Below are 25,802 nucleotides of genomic sequence, written 5' to 3'. Positions count from 1 at the left end.
TACGTGACCAATAGGTCGTAGACGCAGAGATACTGAGGGAACTAAGTGACTAGGGGTAAATTACTTGGTCTCAACTATACGAAGTTGGCTTTGTTCATTGTATAACGGCTTAATTCTGAGAGTATTTGAAACTGGACTAGGTCCAGGGGTTTTCCTGCATTTGTGGTTTCCTCGTTAAGAAAATCTTGCTATGTCATTTACTTTAATTCCACATTAAAATTGTTTTATTATAATTATTATAATTGTTTTATTATAATAAAGTAAATTACACTTGTACGTTAATTCCTAATCACTTGACATTGATCCTATATTCAATCGGTTCTGAACCGTAACTATTGTCAAGTGAGTATCTTGGATTTGTATTGTCTTAACTTAGTCTATAGACGATCACTCAAGATATCAAACTTATAGGTTGAAATGAAAAAATTGTGGTGTACTTGGGTACCCTCCTCATTTCAGCTGCGGATAAATCCATGGATTTTATTTCTCCTACAAAAAAAAAATAGAAATTAAGTTAGGAAATAAAATATTAACACTTTTATACTTTATAAAAAAAAATTAAAAAAAAAGGTTAGAAAATAAAACATTACCACTTATATAAAATGGATTTCATTTCTTTTAAAGAAAAATCGATCTTAACTCTTAAGGTTGGGACGATGTTGTGTTGGTTATTACTTATGACCTGTTGCAAGAGAAATATTTATATACATTTATGAACATTGGCACTTATATAATTTATAAACTACAAAAGAAACCTTATATATTTGCTAAATTTTCTCGTTTATCCCTAACTTAAAGGGTGCAGATGTTCAATGAATTTTTAGACTCGCATAATATGGGAATAAGTTAGGCTAATCATGGTATTCCAGTCCAGTTGGCCAGGAAATTGACTCTCGATTTCGTCCAGTTTGATTGGAAAGAGACTCTTATATCTAAATTGCGATGAGAAATGCTAATATGTAAATAATTTGGGGAGCTACGACGTTCGTTCGAGGCTACTTGGCTAGGAAACCGATTTTCATATTTATGATCTATAGTTTGGGTTTTTCGTGGCTACCGCTAGTTGGCCACAAAATATAGTATATAAGTAGACTAGTCTTTTAGAGACTAATTTTCGTATTTGAAGTCAGTAATTTATATATATTTGTTTATCGCTTCAAGTAAAATTTTCAAAATTATCATTATAATTGATTTTTTAATTCCAAAAGTACAACTAATTACTTTTCAATAGAACCCTTCTAAAATATACCGTTAAGTTAGTTGTGAAAATCATATCATTACTTTAACCGACTATCATCCCAAACAAGAATTTTCTCAATAAACCTATAATTCAAAGTAACTATGGAAAAATAAAATTACAAGTGCAAAATTTTCACAGAAAAAAAAAATAAATCAGTAAATTACAAATGTACAAATTATTTAATGAATATACACCCAAAATGTCTCCAATTTGACCGTGCCCATGCGAGATTGATACTGGTGCACTCACATTCTAAGGATTCTTGCAGTACTGGAGAATCCAGCTACAGAAGAACCAGGAACAGAGAGCTTCCCCCCCCCCCTCCCCTTTCCGCCCGACTCTTTGGTCTTAAGAATGCTGGTTTTAAGAATAAGTGATTGCCCTTCCCAGACCCTTACTGCCCAATCTGAGAGTAAGCCTCCCCGGACCATACAAGGGCGCGAAGGGCCCATGCAAAGGGTTTGGTTAAGATACGCCAGATTCCACCAAATATAAGCGTGGGAGAAATGACAAGAAGATATTGGAACATTAATTTGGAAGAGATGATGGAAGCAAAAGTTCATTTTGGTCATGGTACTAGGAAATGGCTGCAACAGGAGCTGAATATGCGACAACAATCCAAGGACGCATACCCAGACGGAAACTACTAACTTGGTGATGACCGATCTGATGGGCCAGACATTCCGGATGAAACTACACCAAATTTAACGTTTAGCAACAGCTTAACTTTGTTGCTGACCTGGCTTGCAACAGATTTTGCCGTTGCTAAACACCCCGTCGCAGTTTCTCGCAACAGCTATAGCTCTGTTGCTAATTTCAGTCAGCAACGGAGGTATCTGTTGCGAAACAAAAATTTAGCAACAAGCAGCAGCTGTTCTACTCTGTTGCTAATTTTAGAGTTATTCTGGGATGATTTTTAGTAGAACGGGATATAGTTGCTCTGGTTCAGATTTAGCAACATATTCTCTACATTGCTTATATTTGCAACAACAACAAAAAAGGGTCAAGTATTCGTTGACCTAGTCAACATCAATCTCCCTCCCAATTTATTCTGCAATTACCCTGATTCTCCTATTCTGATGATTCAATTCCTCACATTCAACATTCAATTATAATTGATTCATCAGCTGTAATGAAGCAATCTAATAACCCACAAAGATTCATAAGATTTCTTCAAAAGAAAAAAAAAGATTCATCAATGTGAACTCAAGTATCATAGTTGGAGATATGAATGTGTATAAGTATCACAGGCAACTACTGAGATGATGAAGAAGATTAAATCTTGTAATTGACATATAATGTTAAATGTTGAGATTCATACATGGATGGGTGACCTAATTTATCATAACCAAGTATAAGCATACAAAAGTTAACCTGAATCGACCAAGCTCATCAAAGCCAAAGCCGGAACTTAATAGACTGCTTCTCATCACTGGTAGGACAAGCATCATCAAACTACAAATTACACAAACAGTAAAAATTTAGAAACCCGCGTAAAATTGAAGCTTGTTCTGGGTGCCATTTTCCTTAGCAAGAATGGAGAACTATATATAAATGGAGTGATGTGGTCTAAACTATAGAAGACACGGAATTGTTGTGACTGATGATTGTAGCCATTGACGATCTAAAACGAAATGCCAGACTAGGTTTACCTGGTTCAATATTCAACTTCCCTTCTTGTATTTGGCAGTCTGAAAGAAAAGAACGTATTCTGTATAAGTAAGAACCATTTCAAGATATAGATATATCAAATTCCTAAACTCAACTCTGTAAGACAATTATTTGAAGCAAAAACAGAAGAAAATGCCAACTGTATAAGCTTAGAGCAACTGCAGTGGACGACTAAACCCAAATTTGGTGTCGAGTGGGCTGGCGTAGTGGGACGGACCATCGATCAAAATTTGATCAAAGAGTAAAACTCGGACCAAATTTGGTCGGCGATTAAGACCAAATCCAAATATAGTCGGACGTTTATATAATGTCCGCCTACCCGACGGGCATTGGTATAATGTCCGCCTGTAGCCGCGCGTTCGTAAAGTTAACGCCTGATGCAGGGCGTTGGTATAATGTCCGCCTGGATGGGGCGTTGGTATAATGTCCGCCTGGATGGGGCGTACGTAAAGTTAACGCCGGACACCCAGGCGTTGATATAGTCATGATCCCAAATTTGAAAAGTTTTGAAAACTTTGCTTGGGGCGTTGTCTTTATCAACGCCCCATTTTTTTTTTTTTTTTTGAATCCGTGCGAACGTATAATCTCCGTCCCACACACCAGGCGTTGCTATAGTTCACGCCCCATACAGGCGTTGTCTTTATCAACGCCCCATACCAGGCGTTATCTTTATCAACGCCCAATGCCAGGCGTAATCTTTATCTACGCTGGACGATGAAGCGGACTTTATATCAACGCGCGATCAAATTTACTCGTCACCCGCTACGCCACAGGATGGACTAAACCCAAATTTGATCTTTTTTTTTAGTCTTTGGTCTTTAGTTATGCTCGCACCACTGTGGACGCTCTTAGAGACTTCAATATTACAGAAAGCAACACAATTTCAACAGTTTAAAAGTAACTGAAGTATCACCACATGCTGAACAGTCTTTTCGACATATACTGGCAATGCTACTGAGTCGGATAGCTCTAACTAGCCATTAAACTTTAATGTCTGTACAAGTTAGATATAGCTTTCTATGATCATGTGATCATATTGTATCTACAAATATTGATATGAAAATCCTTGCTATGTTCTAAAACGCCAACCTGTGAATCCTAGTCCCAGTCTACAACTACCATATTTCTACTATGATGTTGATGTTAACAAGTCTTTTGTAAAATTACTCAAATGCAAAACTATCTTAATATCTAATTTCAGTATTCAAATTCATGCAAAAGAAAGGTAACTAAAGCAGGACTCAGGAGGTTTTCTATGTATCTTACCTTTATAGTGAGGATAATCAGATTATTGTCATAGCCTTGAAGGTACCTAAAACAACACAATAACAAGAAGTGAAATTTATCGTGTTCATGGCAATAAATTACAAAAGTTTTTACAATAGATACATGAAGTATTTATTGAAGAAATGTATATAAATTGTAAGCACATTGCTACAGAACGACAGATGTAACTTACCCAGCAACTTACCTTTATAGTAAGTTATTGAAAACAAGTGACCTCATGTTCACTCCCAATATATAGTACACAAATCACGGTATCCCTGAAAAGCACATTCTCTTCAATGCCCGCACCACCTTTTTCAGTTTACAACCCCTACTCAATGCCAAGATTATATGATTTCAGGAAACAACTAATCTAACAGACTTATAGTTCAGTCAGAATTCAACAAAGCTGTAGAGTTCAGGATACCTGAATATTAGTGCTCTGTATCCACACTCCATAAGGTTCCCGTGATATTTAACCATACTTGCAGAAGCCTCTACACAAATATCAAAACCCCAAAGAATGAAAAAATTAAACCTAAGGCTACAGTAAATTCTCATTACAGATTAAAGAAAACTAAACCTGATGTTGTTGCTGCATCTGTTGTTGTGGGTTCCCAGGTCTCCTCGCACTCATTCTTTGTCCAAGATGCCATTGTTGCTGGAGCGGGTATGGCATCATAAAGTTTGGGGAAACACTTGGCCTCATCCCAGGCAATAGTTGGGTTGGAAACGATAAGTTGCATATTATCGAACAAATACAGGACCACCTTAACTAAAATACATCTATTGAGGATGAGGAGGTCAAGGTCCTCCAAGATGATATGATATGTCGCAATACCTGGGGGTAGAGGTGTCACCGCAACAGGTGTCCGAACTTGAGAAAATTGAGTCTGCAGCACCATCTTTTCCCTAAAACAGATAAGAAACAAAACAAAATAGAAGTCAGTTTGTGAAACATGAGCAGGAAATAAAATGTTTCAAGAGAAGTGTGGGCTCAAACAATGGAAGTGGCTAGTTTTCATATTAATTTTAGGGAACAAACAATTTCTACACAAATTAAGGGGATATAATTTTGGATAAGACAGCACCATTGTGTCATTCGTTGATCTCTTTCGATGTCTTTCAGTCTCTCCTGCCAATCCGAAAAAGGAAAACACGAATAAATTAATCAAACTTACACTCAACAAAGAAACAACTTATCAAGGATGTTCATGGTCCCTTGCACATAATTATTATTATTATCTCTACAAGACTACATCTTCCTCTTATTTAACTTGTGTTTAACAACAACGGCGTTGTAGGACAAGAAAGTAACCCCGTCTTTTACTTGCATCAGTTATTCAAGACTGTAAGTTCGAACGATGTAACATAACACGTGGTCTATAATTTAAATAAACTAGATCCACTCGCAGAGTCAAACAGGATATAATAAAGTAAGGCTCACCAATTCTCAACTAGTAGGGTATACACTGATCATATTCCTTGTTAAATTGCAGCTATATGAAATAAAAAACAAAACAAATAACAAAAATTACTCCTAAGAACTTCATCAAGGAGTACAAAATCACCCTTTGACTGCAATTATCAGATGGACCCATACACAACAAAAATACAACATAAACCAAAATTTCATAATCAAATCATAATAGAATTTGTAGACCAGATGTAAGATGAAGACAATACCTTAAAGCTTGCATTATCGATGAGGGTAATAAGAGGAACGAGCTTTAAGTAACGATCAATCTCACTCTGAGCCTTTCTAAATTGATAAACAATTTTCCAACCCATTGCCAAAAGATAAAGATAACTCTTATCCTGACAACTATTCACAAGAATATAATACCTTCTCAATGCATCTTCAAGTTGTTCTAATGGTTCTCTAGTTTCTGGATATCTTTTCAACTCAGAGATTTTAAGTTATTGTAACAAATTCCCAATCAATTTTAATTTTGATACGTAGCCCTAACTGATATATATCGAATTAGATTTAGGGATTTTTTCTTGTTACACCAGGAAAGAAATCTTCGACTAACTTGAGCAGCAGTAGAGCTCTCACAACATCAGAAGTCCCAATTGCAGACCATAAATATACTATGAACATCATAAATAATTTCACAAAGGAAACCATATAGACTCAGCAAAGAATAAGCAACCCATTTCTTCGAACTATGCCCAAGCATTTCTGAATGTGCACCTGCACCAAAAATAAGATTTCAACATCAATTCTATGCAACCAGAAACTGAAATAAACATTTAGCTAAGGGGTTAGAATCAACAAATAAAACCTGAAGTTTACGATTGCTCGAAAAGATTTAAAAGCAAAACAGATGATCAATAGTAGCTAATTGAATGAGCTTCCCGTCGATTATTGTTAAAGCCATCTCTTGTAGTTCCTACAAAGTTTGAACCAAAGTAAAAGAATCAAAAATAGGGCCTGAAATTGATGATCGCTCAAACTTGAATATCGTCCTCGTATCTATGAGTTCAACAAATCGATTTCAAAAGCTCTAAATTACAGAAACCCTAATTGAAAATTTTGTGGAAAATAGATAAAAATAGAGAAGAGATAGTTACCCATATAACCCAGATTTTGGTAATCGCCAGCCATTGATGATGATGTTTGAAGAGGGGTCCGTCTTCTGGGTTTTGGGTATTCTTTGTCGCTTCAAACAAACAACATGAGTCAGAAACAAAATCAAAACCTAAGTATTGAGAGAGAACAAAAACAGAAAAGGAAGAAACTGAGAATAAATAGTAAGAGATAGAGATCAATAGAAGCGTAAAGATTGAGAATCTGTAGATCTAGAGGAAGAAAGAGAAACGAGACTTGGGGAAGAGAGGGTCTCACGGCTGCTGAAGGTTCAAGTGAGGGAGTTCGTAAAGTGAAGAAGAAAGAGATAAGTATAGGAATATGGTTAAAGGGGTGGAATAATGTTTCAGTTCCAAAACAACTCCAGTTGACTGGGCGAAAAAATACTTAAAAGTGTTTCCATCCACACGAACTGCTGGCACGTCTATTTTCTCCGCAGTTGCTAATAGCAACAGCAAAACGACAGTTATGATTTACAAACAGAAATCAGCTGTTGCTAAACTTTAGCAACATATATATTCTTGGTTCCTAATTAGCAACAGCTCTAGCTCTGTTACTAATCTGGGTTGCTATATCATGAATTTGGTGTACCTGATCCAAGATCACTAACTAAGTTAGCAAAACCAAGAGTTTCAACATACTATTCTGTCCACTTTTCCTAATCACCAGCTCAATCAAGATGACTAAGAAGACCGGCAGAGATAGCTTTTTTACAATCTTATTTGCTAATTGTGAAATTAACCTCATACGACTCAACAATCGACCCTATCTAACTAAATAAGATTTTTCACAAATCTATCCCATTTTTGTTTCTCGGGTTAACCTTGACCGCATTTATAGCAGTACCCACCCATGACCCACCCTATAAAATACCTCCAAACTTGCAAGATAATATCGTGCTTTCTTTCAAACTTGCTTTCTTCTCCAAACAATGCTTTCTTTCTTTAACTTGCAGAAAGTAGTTTTTCTCTCTTCTCCACACACTCACCATGGGGAAGTTTGTTATTCTGATTTTTGTGTTGGTTTCTTATGTTACACATGTATCTTCTCAACAAACAACAATCCCTGGAAGCCCTTTTGTTTCTGGCAATGTTACTTCTCCTCCTCCTCTTGTTAATCATGTGCAAATTCCCAAAAAAGAAGTTTTTCAGCTGGGGAAGACAGTTGTTTATGCAATAATCGGGGCAATAACGTCTTCAATTGTATCTGCCATTGGGGGGATTTTGTGCATGAAGTATAAAAGGGGAAGAAAACCAAAGAATCAAGACTTGGAGATGGGCTATTTGGGTAGTCTAAGAAGACAATCAGTACCCATTCTTCTCAATCAAACCATAAGAAATTCTACTGATTTTGAACATGCTCGATTTTCATACGAAATACCTCATTCTCATCCATATCCATATTATATAGAAGCACCTCCAGCAAGGTTTCAGTAAAGATTATCTTTGAGATTGATTATGAGAATCACTTAGTTGTTTGTTATTTAAGAAGATGTTAGTATGTTTCAGTTAGTTTTAGTTTAAGAAGATGTCTTTGAGATTGATTCTCATCCTATTAAGAGTTTTAGTTTTAGTTAGTTGTTTGTTGTTTGGGCTTTAGTTGTTTTTTAGGGAATTATTTTGTCGGGCAAGCTTACAATGTATGTAATCACCCATAATATAATTCTCTTTTTTACTATTGAATCATAAGTCTCATTCTGTTTCTCTTTTTTCTTAAATCCACGGAAATAGAAAAAATTAATTTGCATTGGATATTTAAGAAGCACATTCTCTTCTAAATTAGTTTCACACATCTTATTACTTTTGTGGGATTTATCTTTCTTGATTTCCTTTTTGCTATTAGTAACCTGTAGAGAACTACTTCTGAAGAAAAGAGGGAAATGGAACGCCTTGAAAAACCTATCTATACAATATTGTTCGCCAGGCAGCTGAAGTTCACCGACAGGTTGAACTTTTCTTCATTTAGGGATTTGTAGAATAGTTAAACATCATAATTCTTCCGTTTTGTATAATATGTAGAACATAGATGTGGTACTGTTTCATGAAGTTACAGAAAGTGTAGAATTGGTGAGATGTTGTTGCAGGCATGGAGCTGGGGATGGATGCAATGGCACTGTAATGCAGGCTTGAATCCGTGTTGGTCTCGGTTTGTGTGGATGTTAAAATTGCAGGAAAAGGGTTTTGATGTTGCTGAGTTTGAAGCAGGCAGAGATGCAACTAAAATTATGAGTAAACAAGTCAGATACTGGAGGAAGAAGTTGTGTAAGGAGGGATGGCTAGTTGAGACCAAGCAGCAAGGAGTTGTGGTTAGCAAAGATGAAGTTGTAGCAGGTGAAAAAGCGGGGGTCTAACAACACCACCCAATATTTCGCTTAGCAATCTGTATGGACAAACACGAATATACTTTTAAGAGAATCAACAAGACTCAATCAACTAAAAGTATATCAACGATTTTATATCTCTTTCTTGATTTGCTTTCCTCAAACAGAAACTGTGAGTACTAATCAAATACAAGAACTAACTTGGACGGTACCAAAGACCAATGTCCAAGGATCAATCAATATCAATCAAACAACCGTTAGGTCGGACTATCCAATTGATTGATCTAAACGCACAACTTGTATTATTTATATTATATAACAAATATAATGCAGAAAAGAAATAACACAAACACTAGTGATGAGTGCTAAAAAGTGCATATTTCTATATCTTTTTCTTGGCAATTAACTCATCTTTTGTGCTCTAGTTCTCCATTTTATCCCATATTCTGTATTTTCATTGTTTTCAAGAATAAATACTTTTCTTAATTAATTTTGTATTTTTAGGTTCTAAATAAAGTTTGGATGGAATTACGGAGCGAAAAGAGCAGAAAGTGGTGGAAGCCGAGAGGAATTACGCAAGGAAGCCGCGAGGAATGTTGTGCACAAGACCAAAAGGCTAGAAATGGGCTTAACAAGGAAGAATTGTTCTTAAAGAAGATATGGGCTTGGCATACCCAAGGTCCAAAACCCTTACCCAAACCCATTTCCTATATCCATACCCGTTTCCCTTTCTAGCCGTCAGATTGGATCACATCTGAATCCAATGGTCGCAGCATCGCCAGTACATCAAAGTCTGAAGCTCTTGTCTAACACTACAGCACCTAACTCCATCTTGAGCCGTCAGTTTCGTTGTATCAGGCATCCGACGGTCGATACCAGCCTCTTCACTTGTAGCCGTTAGATCAATCTATCATTTCCGCATCCCACGGCTCAGCTTCGCGAATCATCGAGACTTGATGAAAACCGCTCAACACCCAAACACCTAACACCTATACCCGCAGAACCAAACACACCCCTATCCCTAATTCCATCGACTCCACCTCCATCTTCTCCACTCCGTCTGTAACAGCCTCACCTTCACCACCAACTCCGCCAACTCCACTGCCTCAACCACCACAATCAACCACCAAAAGCCATCATGGCTATCCCTCACCGAAACCCATCATTCCCCTAAACTTCTAGCCATCTATTCTCTCGATTTCTTCCCTGATTTCTCTCTGAAACCCTAGGTAAGAAATCAATAGAATAGGTCGAGTTAGAAACGCAATTGGAAGGCATGGAGAGGAGCAGGAGATTCAGAGAAGAAATGGATCGACCTTCTTGAGTGATTTGTCACGTCAAATTAGGTAAAGTCGAACCCTAATTTCAACTGTGTAATTTGGGGAATATTTGTAAGAACCCTAATTTTGTATCTTGGGTATAAATAGATGTTATGGGTGTTGTAGAAACCATGCCTGGGCTAGCCAGAGCTTCACCCAAGGGGCCTGGAATAGCCAGTTCTTCCAAGTTGTTTTCAGTTCATGTTTTGAAGTCAATACTATTTCAATTTCATCTATTAATCATTTCCAGCATGTTTTAAGTATCATGTGCTAGGGTTTAGATGAAACTCTTGATTGTATGTTAAGATAGTTAGTAATCATGTCATTGTTCTTGTAGTGCTAAAAATGAGTTAGGACTGCTAGTAGCCATTTGAACAAGTAAGCCTGTGATCAGTTGTGTTGTAGAAAGACAGTTGATGCTAGGGGTAAGTGAGTGATAATGGTTAAAAATTCAGTACATTAGAAGGATTGTGCCCAAATGCCTTAGAGTTGATAGATTAATTGGTTGTGCAAGTAAACCTGTGATCAGCTGTGCTGTAGAAAGACAGCTGATGCTAGGGGTATGCTAGTAAAATTAGTTGATAAATCACCCATTATAGTATTTCCTGAGATGAAACAAGACATGATTCGATTAGATGCTGCCTTAGCTTAGGATCAAGAAGCAGATTCAAAGACCCTAGTACCTTCATTCTATACTTCACTGCCTTTGGCTCATTGCCATTGTAACTGTCATTTGCCACTGTCACTCTTTGCTTCATTAGTTCACTGCTCAGAGAATTAGATTAGGAAACTTCAACTCACACCCTAGTCCCTGTGGATTCGACCCGTATTTTCACAAGCTACAACCGACACCGTGCACTTGCGGTATAACCATGTAGGCTTCTCTTATTCTCTTATTTTACACACATTCCCAAGCCCACCAAGTTTTTGGCGCCGTTGCCGGGGACTGGTGCTGTGTAGTTGAAAGAAAAAAAAATTACTCTTGCCTTTCTGTTTTCCACCTGTAGTGTAACTTAGTATAGCTTTAATGTTGCTGTTTTAGTGTAGCTGTAATTTTGTATCTTTAGCTGTAACTTAGTCTAACTGTAACTTAGAGCATCTGCATCTTGCATTTAGTATAATCATTTAGTGTAAGCATTTATCTCATCATAACTTGCATTCATTACTGCATATTCATCTTTGCATTGCATACTCATTGCATCTTGCTGTCCTGATTGCATATCATATTTGCATATTAGTCATCTTTACATTCTTGCAGTCAATCTTGTGTTACAGTTCTTGTTCACTGCCTTTCTTTGCTGTCCTTGACATTTTTGTTGAGTGACCAGGTATTGTGACCTTGCTGTGAGGCTGAGAACAAACCTCTGGTGATGTTGTGCTGCTGTGAAGCCCAAATGGTGCTGTTGTTGTTACCTGTGGTGCTGCAGCAGAGCTGCTGTTGCTGAAGCTGTTGCCCCTACTGTTGTTGCTGTGACCTTGCCACAAACTGACCTGGTGCTGCTGCTGTTTCCTGCCAGGCCAAGCCTATTGCTGTTGCTGAGTTGATCTTGTGTTGTTGTCTGCTGCTGCTGTAACTAGACCAAAACACAACTGGGCTACACAAGCTTAGCTCCAAAGCCAACTGGGCTTTTGCAACCAAACTGAACAGCTGGGCTGTGCTTAAGCAAGTAAGCCTAAACCCATTAAGAGAACCCAAACTGTGGGCTTCCATTTTTCTTGTGGGCTTGTAATATTAAACCCAACATTTGGGCTTATATTTTCTGTTGGGTTTGTAACTAATTTCTTGTGGGCTTGTTTGTTTAATTTCTTGTGGGCTTGTGGTTTTAGATTGATTTGGGCCTGTTGTTTTAATTAAAGAAAACTGAACTTTTGAAAGCCCAGTTGGGCCTCATATTTTAGTTAGTAGCTAGCCAAAGCCCAACTAAATTTCTGGGACTGTGGGCTTAACATCCATTTGAAAACTAAACATTTACACTGTGGGCTTGACCCAAAAACAGAAAACGTTTTCAAAGCCCAGTTGGGCCTCGACCTTTGGCTATTTAAGAGCCCAAATTTCAAATTGTTACCTGGGCTTGTTTCTGAACTGTGGGCCTGAACCAAAGTTCGAGTGGGCCAAAATTTCAAAATTCCAAAAACCAACAGTGAGCTTTACTCACCAGCAGTGGGCCTGTTTTTCAAAAACGTAGCTGGGCTTCGCAAAACCCAACAGTGGGCTTGGTCTCCTTATCCCATTAAAAACCAAATGTTTTTCTCCCATAAAAACCAAAGTTTTCCAAATGTTTCCCTGAAAACCAGAAATTTTCTTTTTCCCATCAAAACCAAATGTCTCTCGACAAAACCAAATTTTTCCCAAAAAGTCCAATCCCATTAAAAACCAAATTTTCTTGTATAAAATCTAGTAGATAGTTTCTTAGTTAAATCTTTTGTTTCTTTTGTATATATAGTGCTAATCCAATATGATCTCGGCTAAAAAAATGTTGGATTTTTGCCTTGAATAACGGAGTTCTAATCTTGCTTTCGCCGAAATCGGGTATTCTCTTTCCTTCTTCTCTACTCAGCATAATCCTCTCCATATGTTGTATTATAATTCTTTACATCTTTTGAAACATTGAGGACAATGTTTAGTTTAGGTTTGGGGGTATAGAGTAGATACCACAATCACATGCCATAATTGAAAACAAGAACTCCTTCTTTTTGAATTCTTTTTGAAAAAATTGAAAAAAAAAATGAAAAAAAATGAAAAAAATCATAAAAATGGAGCTCATTTACCTTGAAATGTTGACTCTTGTGCATGTATGTAAACATAAGGATTCTTAGTCTAGATATTTAGGCACCCTGATTCTAGCACAATTCACATGTGATAAGAAACTTGCACGCGCACGATCTACCAATACATGTATAGCCTCGATCTTCAAGGTGTTTGATAGGAAGTTAGATTGCCAATCACTTTAGAATACTGAATGAGACTTTACTAGCTTGTTCTTTGGTTGGCTGGGATAGAAGTTATAGGATACGTTAAGAAAAGCAACCATAGAATTTGACCAGATGCATTCGATAAGGGCCACCTCTTGCTAAGAGTCATGTAATTATGTTTTTCTTTTTTGTTCATGTATCAAAAGTGTCACTATGTTGTAAAGATCAAAGTTATTTCTTCAAAAAAATAAAAAATAAAAAATAAAAAATAAAAAAATCAATCAAGTATTTATTTATTCCATGTTTTGTCATGTTAAAGACAATATTCTCTCTTGTTCCAAAAATAAAAGAGAGTAATCAATGTAAATAAGAGTCATGCAAAGAGTCATCTTTTTGTTGTAAATAGTCTTGTAATAAGCAAGGAGGGTGCAGCCATCGATGTATAACGCGGGTAAACTGAAATATCACCAACTCATTGGGTGAACATTCACAATTCTCGTAAAGCCGGACAGCTAGCTTGGCTTAGAATTCGGTTCTTAGCCTAAAAACTATCTCTTGGTGATTAGTAGTCATAACTTCAGGTCATTCTAGAAACATGTGTAGATACACTTTACACTCTTATCACGTTTCTTTAGTTGTTATCAGTGCTAGGATTGTGCCTTTGATAGCTAGATTGACATCTCCATTTTGCTATGAGCTTCTATTGTCTTGCACATGTCACATTTCATGGAATCTGAGCTTATATTTTGGCCTAGAACTTTGTAGGTACGTTCTAAGCAAACCTTCACGAGACTTCACTCGTCCACTAGGGACACTTAGTGGTTTAAAAGGCTTAGTGCATACGCTAAATGCATTCGAGAGACCAGCGACAGTGGTATAGGTAGGATTTCCTTAGTTTTGTTTTACTTGAGGACAAGTAAAATTCAGGTTTGGGGGTATTTGATGAGTGCTAAAAAGTGCATATTTCTATATCTTTTTCTTGGCAATTAACTCATCTTTTGTGCTCTAATGCTCCATTTTATCCCATATTCTGTATTTTCATTGTTTTCAAGAATAAATACTTTTCTTAATTAATTTTGTATTTTTAGGTTCTAAATAAAGTTTGGATGGAATTACGGAGCGAAAAGAGCAGAAAAGTGGTGGAAGCCGAGAGGAATTATGCAAGGAAGCCGCGAGGAATGTTGTGCACAAGACCAAAAGGCTAGAAATGGGCTTAACAAGGAAGAATTGTTCTTAAAGAAGATATGGGCTTGGCATACCCAAGGTCCAAAACCCTTACCCAAACCCATTTCCTATATCCATACCCGTTTCCCTTTCTAGCCGTCAGATTGGATCACATCTGAATCCAATGGTCGCAGCATCGCCAGTACATCAAAGTCTGAAGCTCTTGTCTAACACTACAGCACCTAACTCCATCTTGAGCCGTCAGTTTCGTTGTATCAGGCATCCGACGGTCGATACTAGCCTCTTCACTTGTAGCCGTTAGATCAATCTATCATTTCCGCATCCCACGGCTCAGCTTCGCGAATCATCAAGACTTGATGAAAACCGCTCAACACCCAAACACCTAACACCTATACCCGCAGAACCAAACACACCCCTATCCCTAATTCCATCGACTCCACCTCCATCTTCTCCACTCCGTCTGCAACAGCCTCACCTTCACCACCAACTCCGCCAACTCCACTGCCTCAACCACCACAATCAACCACCAAAAGCCATCATGGCTATCCCTCACCGAAACCCATCATTCCCCTAAACTTCTAGCCATCTATTCTCTCGATTTCTTCCCTGATTTCTCTCTGAAACCCTAGGTAAGAAATCAATAGAATAGGTCGAGTTAGAAACGCAATTGGAAGGCATGGAGAGGAGCAGGAGAGTCAGAGAAGAAATGGGTCGACCTTCTTGAGTGATTTGTCACGTCAAATTAGGTAAAGTCGAACCCTAATTTCAACTGTGTAATTTGGGGAATATTTGTAAGAACCCTAATTTTGTATCTTGGGTATAAATAGATGTTATGGGTGTTGTAGAAACCATGCCTGGGCTAGCCAGAGCTTCACCCAAGGGGCCTGGAATAGCCAGTGCTTCCAAGTTGTTTTCAGTTCATGTTTTGAAGTCAATATTATTTCAATTTCAGCTATTAATCATTTCCAGCATGTTTTAAGTATCATGTGCTAGGGTTTAGATGAAACTCTTGATTGTATGTTAAGATAGTTAGTAATCATGTCATTGTTCTTGTAGTGCTAAAAATGAGTTAGGACTGCTAGTAGCCATTTGAACAAGTAAGCCTGTGATCAGTTGTGCTGTAGAAAGACAGCTGATGCTAGGGGTAAGTGAGTGATAATGGTTAAAAATTCAGTACATTAGAAGGATTGTGCCCAAATGCCTTAGAGTTGATAGATTAATTGGTTGTGCAAGTAAACCTGTGATCAGCTGTGCTGTAGAAAGACAGCTGATGCTAGGGGTATGCTAGTAAAATTAGTTGATAAATCACCCATTATAGTATTTCCTGAGATGAAACAAGACATGATTCGATTAGATGCTGCCTTAGCTTAGGATCAAGAAGTAGATTCAAAAACCCTAGTACCTTCATTCTATACTTCACTGCCTTTGGCTCATTGCCATTGTAACTGTCATTTGCCACTGTCACTCTTTGCTTCATTAGTTCACTGCTCAGAGAATTAGCTTAGGAAACTTCAACTCACACCCTAGTCCCTGTGGATTCGACCCATATTTGCACAAGCTACAACCGACACCGTGCACTTGCGGTATAACCATGTAGGCTTATCTTATTCTCTTATTTTACACACATTCCCAAGACCACCAACTAGAAGTTTTGTTAACGAGGAAACCACAAATGCAGAAAAACCCCGGGACCTAGTCCAGTTACTGGGTTCGTGAAAACCATGCCCAAACGTGTACGTGTATGTTGGTTCAACATAGTAACCCAAAAGGTTAACCATATGAGCATTTCATATTAACCTTGTTCTTCTTCACCATAACTAGTTCAATTGGCTCAAATGAACTAGTTAAAGAGTTGTTCAATTGCTATGAGATCTTATGTAACTACACAAGACACAATTGAAACAAAGATGATTCGATTCGATTGAATCGGCTCATGAACATTAGTGCCACGGTTTGCATAAATCATTCCTTAGTAATTTAATGTTTCATATTCAGAGCACATCTTTAGATCATAACCTCTTAAGTTCACAAACAAGTTCGCGGACTTAAGTTAATCGGTTGAGTTTTCCAAACTCAGCAGAAATTCTCGGAAAGAGAACTTCCGCCAGTTCGCGGAATTGGTTCACGGACTTAGCACACAAACGAGTTTTGGAAAATCCAGTAGAAATTCTCGGTCGAGAACTTCCGACAGTTCGCGGACTTGGCAAGCCAATTCCACAATCCTCCCGATTTCTCTTGATCAACAAAGTTCGAAAACTTCGGTTCAAGGATTACGTGGTTATGTAATCTAAACTCTCATTTCAATCATTGAGACATTCTCAGGGGATGCTATGTAGCCGTTATTCACAGACCGATTCACGTCAGAGCAATTCTCAAAGTGATTCAAACTTTTCATGACTTTCGTCACTAGGTGAAGATAAACTTGATCAAAGCGAAATGATTTACCAATACACGATTTCGAGATAAAAGATAAGCAATGAATGCTCAGCTCGAAATGTAAAATGTGTATGATCTAGTCTATATAGCATACGACTTTTGTCTCATAAGAAGTAGGAGATAGAAGAGGTAGACTTTTGAGTGATAGATAAGTTCAAGTCTCCACATACCTTTTTGTTGATGAAATTCCACAGTTCCTTGTATAATCTTCGTCGTTGTATGATGAATCGCCATGAAGTCCTTGAGATCAACTACACTTTTCTATCCTAGTCCGAGACTTAGCTATGTATGCTAGAAATCAAGACTTATAATTTTGATCACTAACATTGACAAACATGCTTGAGATAGCAACGCATGCGAGGTTGACCGATCTATGCTCTAACAATAATGAAATTTCCACAAGAGGCATTTCATGACTAAAAGAAAGGACGCACATCATCTTAATTTAGATGCAATCATATAGCCGAAGCTAATAGCATTCATCAAGGAGTTTAAAGATAAAAGATAACCCCTCTAAAATTCCACAACCGCACACCCCTCAAGATATGACCATTAAGCACAAGTTCAAACGAACTCTCCCCCATTTGATGTCATTCCCAAGGGAACAACAAGAGCGGCCTTAATTTCGAGAGAAAAGAAGAATTTTTATTGTACACAACAATTACACTAACAAGACAAAAACAACCCTATAAAAACTAAACTGAATGAGATCTACTAGAGTTTTAGACTCAATTGCCCGAAAGATAGCATAGGGGCAAGAGTCATAGAAGCGCTTTTAATGAACCAAAACAACACCAATAGACCTCCGCAAGCGTTTGGAAAGTGGCAGTACCTAATGGTTTGGTGAGAATATCAGCCAATTGTTGTTCAGAAGGCACAAAATCCATACTTATGATACCATTCTCATAAAGATCATGAATAAAGTGGTACCTGATGTCAATGTGCTTTGTTCGTGAGTGCTCCACGAGATTCTCAGTGATACGAATCGCGCTAGAGTTATCACAAAATATCTTCATTACTCCATAATCAACTAGCATTTGTTTCATCCACGGGAGTTGAGTACAGCATGATCCAGCAACAATATATTCTGCCTCACATGTTGACAGGGATTGAGAATTTTGTTTCTTGCTATGCCAAGCAACAAGATTAAGTCCTACATAGTAGAAACCCCCTGATGTACTTTTTCTGTCTTCTACACATCCTGCCTAATCAACATTTGAATAAGCAGAGAGATCAGTGTTAGTGTCGAAAGTGTAAGAGAGACCATACCCGACAGTGTGATTAATATATCGTATGATCCTTTTTGCGGCTGCAAGATGAGACTACTTTGGATTTTCCTGAAACCTAGCACAACAGCCAACACTGAAAGAAATATTAGGTCTAGTAGTTGTAAGATACAAAAGGCTACCAATAATAGATCGATATAACTTTTGATCCACTTTCGCTCCTTTCTCATCTCTGTGTAGTTTACCGGTAGTGGGCATTGGTGTCAATTTTGGGGAACACTTATCCAATCCGAACCTTGTCACAAGATCTCGAGCATACTTCTCTTGGGATAAGTAAATTCCATCCTTATGTTGTTGAATTTGTAGACCTAAGAACAATTTTAATTCACCAACATTACTCATTTCAAATTCCTTAGCAAGAGAGACTTGGAAGTCCTTTGCAAGTATTTCAGAAGTTGATCCATAGATGATATCATCTACATAGATTTGAGCAATAACCACATCTTTCCCACTCCATTTGGTGAACAATGTTTTATCAGCTCCGCCTCCTGAAAAACCTTTTCTAATGAGAGAAGTGGTGAGTTTTTCAAACCAGGCTCTAGGTGTTTGTTTCAACCCATATAATGCCTTTTTAAGTTTTAGCACGTGATCTGGGTAGTCAGGGTTTTCAAATCCCTTTGGTTGAGCGACATAGACTTCTTCCTTTAAAATTCCGTTTAGGAACGCGGATTTTATGTCCATTTGAAACAGCTTAACCTTAAGAAAACAAGCATGAGCTAACAACATACGAATGGACTCAATGCGTGCCACAGGAGCAAAAGTCTCGTCAAAGTCAATCCCTTCAATCTGTGAATATCCTTGAGCGACAAGTCTAGCTTTGTTTATGACAATCGTGCCAAATTCATCAAACTATTCTTGAATATCCATTTGGTACCAACAATATTTACATTGGGAGGACAAGGTACCAGTTTCCACACATCTTGTCTTTGAAATTGATTTAACTCTTCATGCATTGCATTCACCCAAAAGGGATCGTTCAGAGCTTAATCAATGTTTCTTGGTTCTACTTGCGAAAGATAGCAACCAAAATTGCACATATTTTGAAGTTGACCTCTTGTTTTGGCCGTATAATCTCTTCCCCCACTAATACTGTTGGGATCATGATTCCTTTAAACCAGAGATGTCGTGGAGGGACACGTTCTTGTTCATCAGGAATGCCTTGATCAGTGCTCTTCTCCTCGTCACTAGAAATTTCAGGATCAGCAACTGTTGGATTAACTTCGACTGATTCTGGAATTTCTTTGACTTTCTCAATTGTCTCGGATGGAGGCAATTCATCAGGAGGATTATCATGACGAAAGTTACTAATGTCGTCGATGATAACATTAGAAGATTACATCATGACTTGTGTTCTGATATTAAATACTCGAAAACCACGACTATCAGAAGCATAGCCAAGAAATATACCTTCATCACTTTTGGTGTCGAATTTCCCTTTCTGTTCTCGATCTTTCAGAATATAGCACTTACTTCCAAACACCCTGAGATAGTGTAGGTTGGGTTTCCTTCCGTACCACAACTCATAAGGAGTGTTAAGGGTTTTAGACCGTAAATACACACGGTTGATCAAGTAACATGCTGTAAAAACAACTTCTCCCCAAAATATTAATGGTAAGTTCTTGTTATGGAGCATTACCCTGGCCATTTCCTGAATATTCCTATTCTTTCTTTCAGCAACTCCATTAGCTTGAGGAGTGATAGGTGGTGAGTATTATTGAATGATCCCCAGTTCGTCACAGAATTCAAATATCTTGGTGTCTTTGAATTCAGTTCCACGATCGCTTCTAATTTTCTCTAGTTTGCGACCTTGTTCGTTCTGGATCCTTTTAACAATAATCTTGAATTCACTAAGAGTTTCATTCTTATGAGATAGGAATGCAACCCAAGCGAATCTGGTGTAATCATCTACCATAACTAAAGTGTACTTGTTACCAGCAACAGTGGGTTGTTGAATTGGTCCGAAGAGATCCATATGAATTAAATCAAGTGGAGCTTTAGTGAGAATATCTCGAGATGATTTGTGGTGAACTTTCGTTTGCTTACCCTTTTGACAGGCACCACACACCTTCAATCTTTGCATTGATTTTGGGAATGCCTCTAACAAGTTCTTTGTTAATGATCTTAGTTAGAAGAAGATAATTGATGTGACCAAAACGCTTATGCCAAAGATGTGTAGATTCCACCTTAGTCAAATTACAATGGTTGTTAAACTGAGTATCGAGTAGATAACAATTTTTTTACCACGAGTTCCCTCAAAAATTACTTTCCCAGTTTTGTCTACAATGTCACATCCTTTCGCATTGAAGACAACTCGATGGTCTTTGTCATAAATTTGACTAATAGAAAGAAGATTAGCAGTCATACCTTTTACGTATACCACATCATGGATTTCTGGAACACCGGGCAGTTTGATCGTTCCCTTTTTGCTAATGTAGCAACAACTCCCAGCTCCAAACGTTACAGGACCTCCTTCATAGTCGATAGACGAAGTGAACCACGTGAGATCACCTGTCATCTGTCTACTACATCCACTATCAAGAAACCATTGAAACGGAGACGTAGATCTTAAAGCAAAGGCACCCATACTATTAGTACTTCTCTGTTTAGAGTTTCCTGTATGACCTTTCAGAGTATCATGAAGTTGTTCAGTTTTCTTACAAAGATTACTAGGAACATTCAAACTCTTTTGAAAATACATACAACCTTGTTGAAAGTGATTGAAAAAATCGCAACAACAATATGGGCCACGGCTTTGAAGTTTGTCTGAGTGGTTCCTAGTCACATCAGTTTTTACAACAACTTGTTGTTGCTTACTACCTAATTTTCGACTATTCTTTAAAGAGGAACAACTGGAGTTTGTCGGATTCACAAAGGAACCGTTACCAGATATCAAATCCTTAAGAATTGCAATTTCTGCAACAAGATCAGAGTTGATCCGAGTTTGTTCATCCAACCCTTTTTGAAGAGCACCCAATTTATCAGACTTTTTTCTCCGGTTGGTTTTTAAACCTGGTGAAGCGTCAATTGAGACTTTATGGTCCATATAGTCAGATCGCTACAAACACAAACTTGTAAGGTCTTAACGTGTTTGCCTGCTCTGATACCAATTGAAAAAGCGGGGATCTAACAACACCACCCAATATTTCGCTTAGCAATCTGTATGGACAAACTCCAATATACTTTTTATGAGAATCAACTAGACAGTCAGACTCAATCAATAGAAAAGTATATCAAAGAGTTTATATCTCAATCTCTCGGTTTGATCTTTACTCAAGCAAATAGAAATCTGCAAGTCTTTATCAAAGAGAGATAAACTTGGATGGTACCAAAGACCAATATCCAAGGATTAGTCAATATCAATCAACAATCGTTAGGTCGGACTATCCAATTGATTGATCTAACGCACAACCTGTATTATTTCTATTATATAAACAAATATAATGCGAAAAAGAAATAACACAGACACCAGAAGTTTTGTTAACGAGGAAACCGCAAATGCAGAAAAACCCCGGGACCTAGTCCAGATTGAATACACACTGTATTAAGCCGCTACAGACACTAGCCTACTCCAAGCTAACTTCGGACTGGACTGTAGTTGAACCCCAATCAGTCTCCCACTGATCCAAGGTACAATTGCACCCCTACGCCTCTGATCCCAGCAGGATACTACGCACTTGATTCCCTTAGCTGATCTCACCCACAACTAAGAGTTGCTACGACCCAAAATCGCAGGCTTTAACAATAAACAAATCTGTCTCACAAAGACAAGTCTATCAAAGAATCAATCTGTCTCCCACAGAAAAACCCTAAAGTTTTTGTTTCGTCTTTTGATATAAAATCAAGGTGAACAGAAACCAATTGATAATCCGATCTTATATTCCCGAAGAACATCCTAGATTAATCAATCACCTCACAATAATCTTAATCGTATGTAGCGAAACAAGATGTTGTGGAATCACAAACGATGAGACGAAGATGTTTGTGATTACTTTTTATATCTTGCCTATAGGAGATATCAAATCTCAAGCCAATCAATATGATTGTACTCATACGATAGAAGATGCAAGATCAGATCACACAACTACGATAAAAGTAGTATCGGTTTGGCTTCACAATCCCAATGAAGTCTTTAAGTCGTTAACCTGGTTTTAGAAGAAGAAAACCAAAGGTTAAAGGAGAACCGAATCTATCATGCAAACTAGTATCACACGTAAGGTGTGGGGGTTAGTATGTAGAGTTGCTAAATGTACCCTTATATAGTCTTTCAAATCAGGGTTTCGCCTTGCTCACAAAGCAAACGCTATCCACCATTATATGAAAACCTGATTTAGATTCAAGCTAATATATCTCAACCGTTAGATCGAAATCTTAGATTGTTATACACAAATGAAATGCACGCTTCTAGGTTTGTTAACCGCACCCAAACGTGTACATTGTTGGTTCAACAATAGTCAACCAAAAGGTTAGCCATTTGAGCATTTCATACCAACCACTTTCTTCTTCACCATAACTAGTTCAAATGACTCATATGAGCTAGTTAGAGAGTTGTTCAATTGCAAGGAAATCTCATGTACTACACTAGACACAATTGAAGCAAAGATGATTTGATTCACATGAATCGGTTCATGAACTTTATAACCACGGTTTGCAAAAGCATTCCTTAGTATTTATAAGTTTAAGTTCAGAAATCATCTTCAGATATATAACCTTCACAAGTTCGCAGACTAGGTTCGCGGACTTGAGGTACTGGATAGAGTTTACAAACTCCAGCAGAAATTCTCGGGATGAGAACTTCGCCGGTTCGCGAACTGGGTTCGCGGACTTGGCTTACGCAACAGTTTGTTAACTCCAGCAGAAATTCTCGGGTTTGAAAACTTCGGCAGTTCGCGGACTTGGCTACTAGCCATTCTCCAGTATAGGACTTATGCACATATGTGTTTCCACAACATACTTATGTCCATTATGGTTATGTAATCTAAACTCTCATTCCAATCATTGAAACATTTTTAGAGGATGTTATATAGTTGTTACACTATTTCTCGTCAAAGCAATTTTCAAAGTGACTGAAACATATCATGACTTACGTCACTAGGTAAAGAAAAACATGGTCGAAGTGAAACGCTTACCAACACATATTTCGAGATATAGATAGACGAGGTATACTCGTCTCTAAATACCAAATGTGTATAATCTAAGTCTATATATATAGCATATGACTTTTGTCTCAAGAAGTAGGAGATAGAATAAATAGACTTTTGAGTGACAGATAAGTTCAAGTCTTCACATACCTTTTTGTCGAGAAGTTCCACCGGTTCCTTGAGTAGTCCTTCCACTTGTATGATGAATAGCCATGAAACCCTTGAGCTCAACTACACTTAATATCCTAGTCTGAGACTTAGCTATAATAGACTAGAAATCAAGACTTATAGTTTTGATTGCTAACATTGACAAACATACTTGATATAACAACGCATGCGAGTTCGACCGAGCAGTGCTCTAACAGATGGTATGACAAAAATTCCATTACTGGTCATGTTCCGCCTAATATTTTTCCAAGTTTTTATTATGCGTCTTCTAAGTAGTAGGCTTAGCAGCCTGAGTGTTGTTTTCCTGTCACTATGTGTTAGATTTTAATAAGTAATAACTTATTTGAACTTTATTGTTTTACTTTGTTCAGGACATATAATCGACTGTGCATTCACAGTGGCATTTAATCCCATGTTTGATCCACTTCTGAAGGCCACACAAGATGCAACAAATACTGGAGTGAAGGTAGTTTGTACTCCCTTCGCAGGCTTGCTCTCATAGTGTTTGACTTAATAAATAGGGTTTTCATTAAAATTTTGTCTACTTAGCAGTTTAACATATAATGCCTCTTATTTTATCATTGTCAAGCTGCAAAAATGTTGGTAAATTTCTAGAGGTACCAATGTGGAATGCTTGTTGCAATTTAAGTTTGTGTTTGGGTGTGTCCGTGTAGGTATGTTGGCCTATGGGAGTGCCATTTCTCTATTCTCACTCTTTAATCATCTCTTGCTTAGGAAGCTGGAATAGATGTACGCCTTTGTGATGTTGGTACTGCAATCCAAGAGGTCATGGAGTCATATGAAGTGGAAATAAATGGAAAGATATTCCCGGGTAAGATTTCTTATACCAGTTTTTTGTTTAAGAAAGTTAAGCTTTTTCTTTTTGTGTTGCTTTATTTCTGTGGGAGTATTGTCATGCTTTTTTGTTAACCATCTGTATATTTTTCTTTGCATAGTGAAAAGTATCCGAAACTTGAATGGACATAGTATTGGAAGTTATCAGATTCATGCTGGTAAATCAGTTCCAATTGTGAAAGGAGGAGAACAAACGAAAATGGAGGAGGGAGAATTCTTTGCAATAAAAACATTTGGATCCACGGGTAACCTCTATTCTCTTGAGCCATGGTATTAAAAAGTTAAGGTTTTTATCGTTGTTATTGACTAAAGCAAGCAAATCTATCTCTTAAAATCGCAGGGGAAGGGTATGTTAGAGAAGATTTGGAATGCAGTCACTATATGAAAAATTTCGATGCTGGGCATAAACCACTAAGGCTACCTAGAGCGTAGCAACTTCTAGCAACTATCAACAAGAATTTCTCGACATTGGCATTCTGCAGACATTACTTGGACCGAATTGGGGAATATAAGTACTTAATGGCATTAAATAACCTTTGTGACAATGGCGTTGTTCAGATACTTCTTGTTAACTTTGACAACTTCTTCATGTTTTTGGAAGGTTCTATTGGTGTATCCTTTCACTATCTTGTTTTTAGTAAGAAATGAATTGAACATGACATGGTTTTTTCCTCTCTTTTTTACCCTTAAAGGATACCACTCTGAATTTTGTATTTGCTTCTGCCATAGTGAACATAACTCAACAAATTTTGTTTTTTGTTCTGAAGGTGAGAACTTCTGGCTGCAAGCATCTCGAAACGGTTTCGCATTCAGCTCCCCCATCCGTTTAATTCCAATATTATGACGCTTATTTCCAGAGTCATCCAAAGCCTTTAACACAAGAATAATTACTTAGCTTTCCAGCAAATAGCAAAAGTACTTATGGGGCATGAGGAAGAAGTCATCCATAAACTTCTTACCTCGATCAAAACTTTGCGTGGTTCCTGTAGATCACGGTTACTCTTGTGCTATTTATCAATAAGGGTTCGATTCAAGGTACGCACACTATCCAATTCATAATATTTCTCTTCAAATTCTTTGCGCAATTGATCCGTCTCAATTTGGAGTTGGGCATTGTCTCCAGTATTCACACCTCGAGTCAAGGTACGAAACACTGATTCCCTAAAAAGACATAGACCAAAATAAAAATGTGATTGTAGCTTCCCAAGCTTAGTGCTGATCGATGTAGTTTCGGACATTATCTATGAGATCAGCATCGCACTCAAGTGTAATGGGTAGATTACCATTTTTGTAGATATTTCCTCCGAAGACCTTCATAGTTTCAATCATGCATTTTTGGAATGTCACGAAAATACAATTGAGGCTTTCAGATGCTAAATTTTCAAAAGAGTCCTCTACTGCCTGAACTAATT

At 37.6% G+C, this 25,802-nt stretch overlaps 1 protein-coding gene and 1 pseudogene across 4 annotated transcripts; one reads left to right on the top strand and one right to left on the bottom strand.

The window, feature by feature from the left end:
* Positions 1–2,451: 2,451 nt before the first annotated feature.
* On the bottom strand, positions 2,452–7,034 carry LOC113293346. 4 transcript variants are annotated; one of them, XR_003332246.1, is made up of 10 exons: positions 6,755–7,034; positions 6,466–6,573; positions 5,864–6,374; positions 5,269–5,312; positions 4,761–5,089; positions 4,605–4,674; positions 4,371–4,508; positions 4,178–4,223; positions 2,893–2,931; positions 2,452–2,695 (listed from the first exon to the last, which is right to left on the bottom strand). XR_003332246.1 is itself a non-coding variant. In XM_026542003.1 (7 exons), exons 3-7 carry the CDS (start codon positions 5,966–5,968, stop codon positions 4,445–4,447), a joined length of 612 nt encoding a protein of 203 aa, XP_026397788.1. In that variant the 5' UTR covers positions 5,969–6,374; positions 6,466–6,573; positions 6,755–7,034; the 3' UTR covers positions 3,656–4,444. The 4 variants fall into 4 exon arrangements, 1 of the variants encoding a protein (XP_026397788.1); XR_003332245.1 differs by having other exon boundaries at positions 2,893–2,951; positions 4,383–4,508; XR_003332244.1 differs by having other exon boundaries at positions 4,383–4,508.
* Positions 7,035–7,759: 725 nt separating this feature from the next.
* On the top strand, positions 7,760–25,038 carry LOC113295927 (annotated as a pseudogene).
* Positions 25,039–25,802: the final 764 nt, after the last annotated feature.

The sequence above is a fragment of the Papaver somniferum genome, chromosome 7 (genome assembly GCF_003573695.1).
Source record: "Papaver somniferum cultivar HN1 chromosome 7, ASM357369v1, whole genome shotgun sequence".
Classification (NCBI taxonomy): Eukaryota; Viridiplantae; Streptophyta; class Magnoliopsida; order Ranunculales; family Papaveraceae; genus Papaver; species Papaver somniferum.
This window is presented reverse-complemented; position numbering and strand designations above follow the sequence as displayed.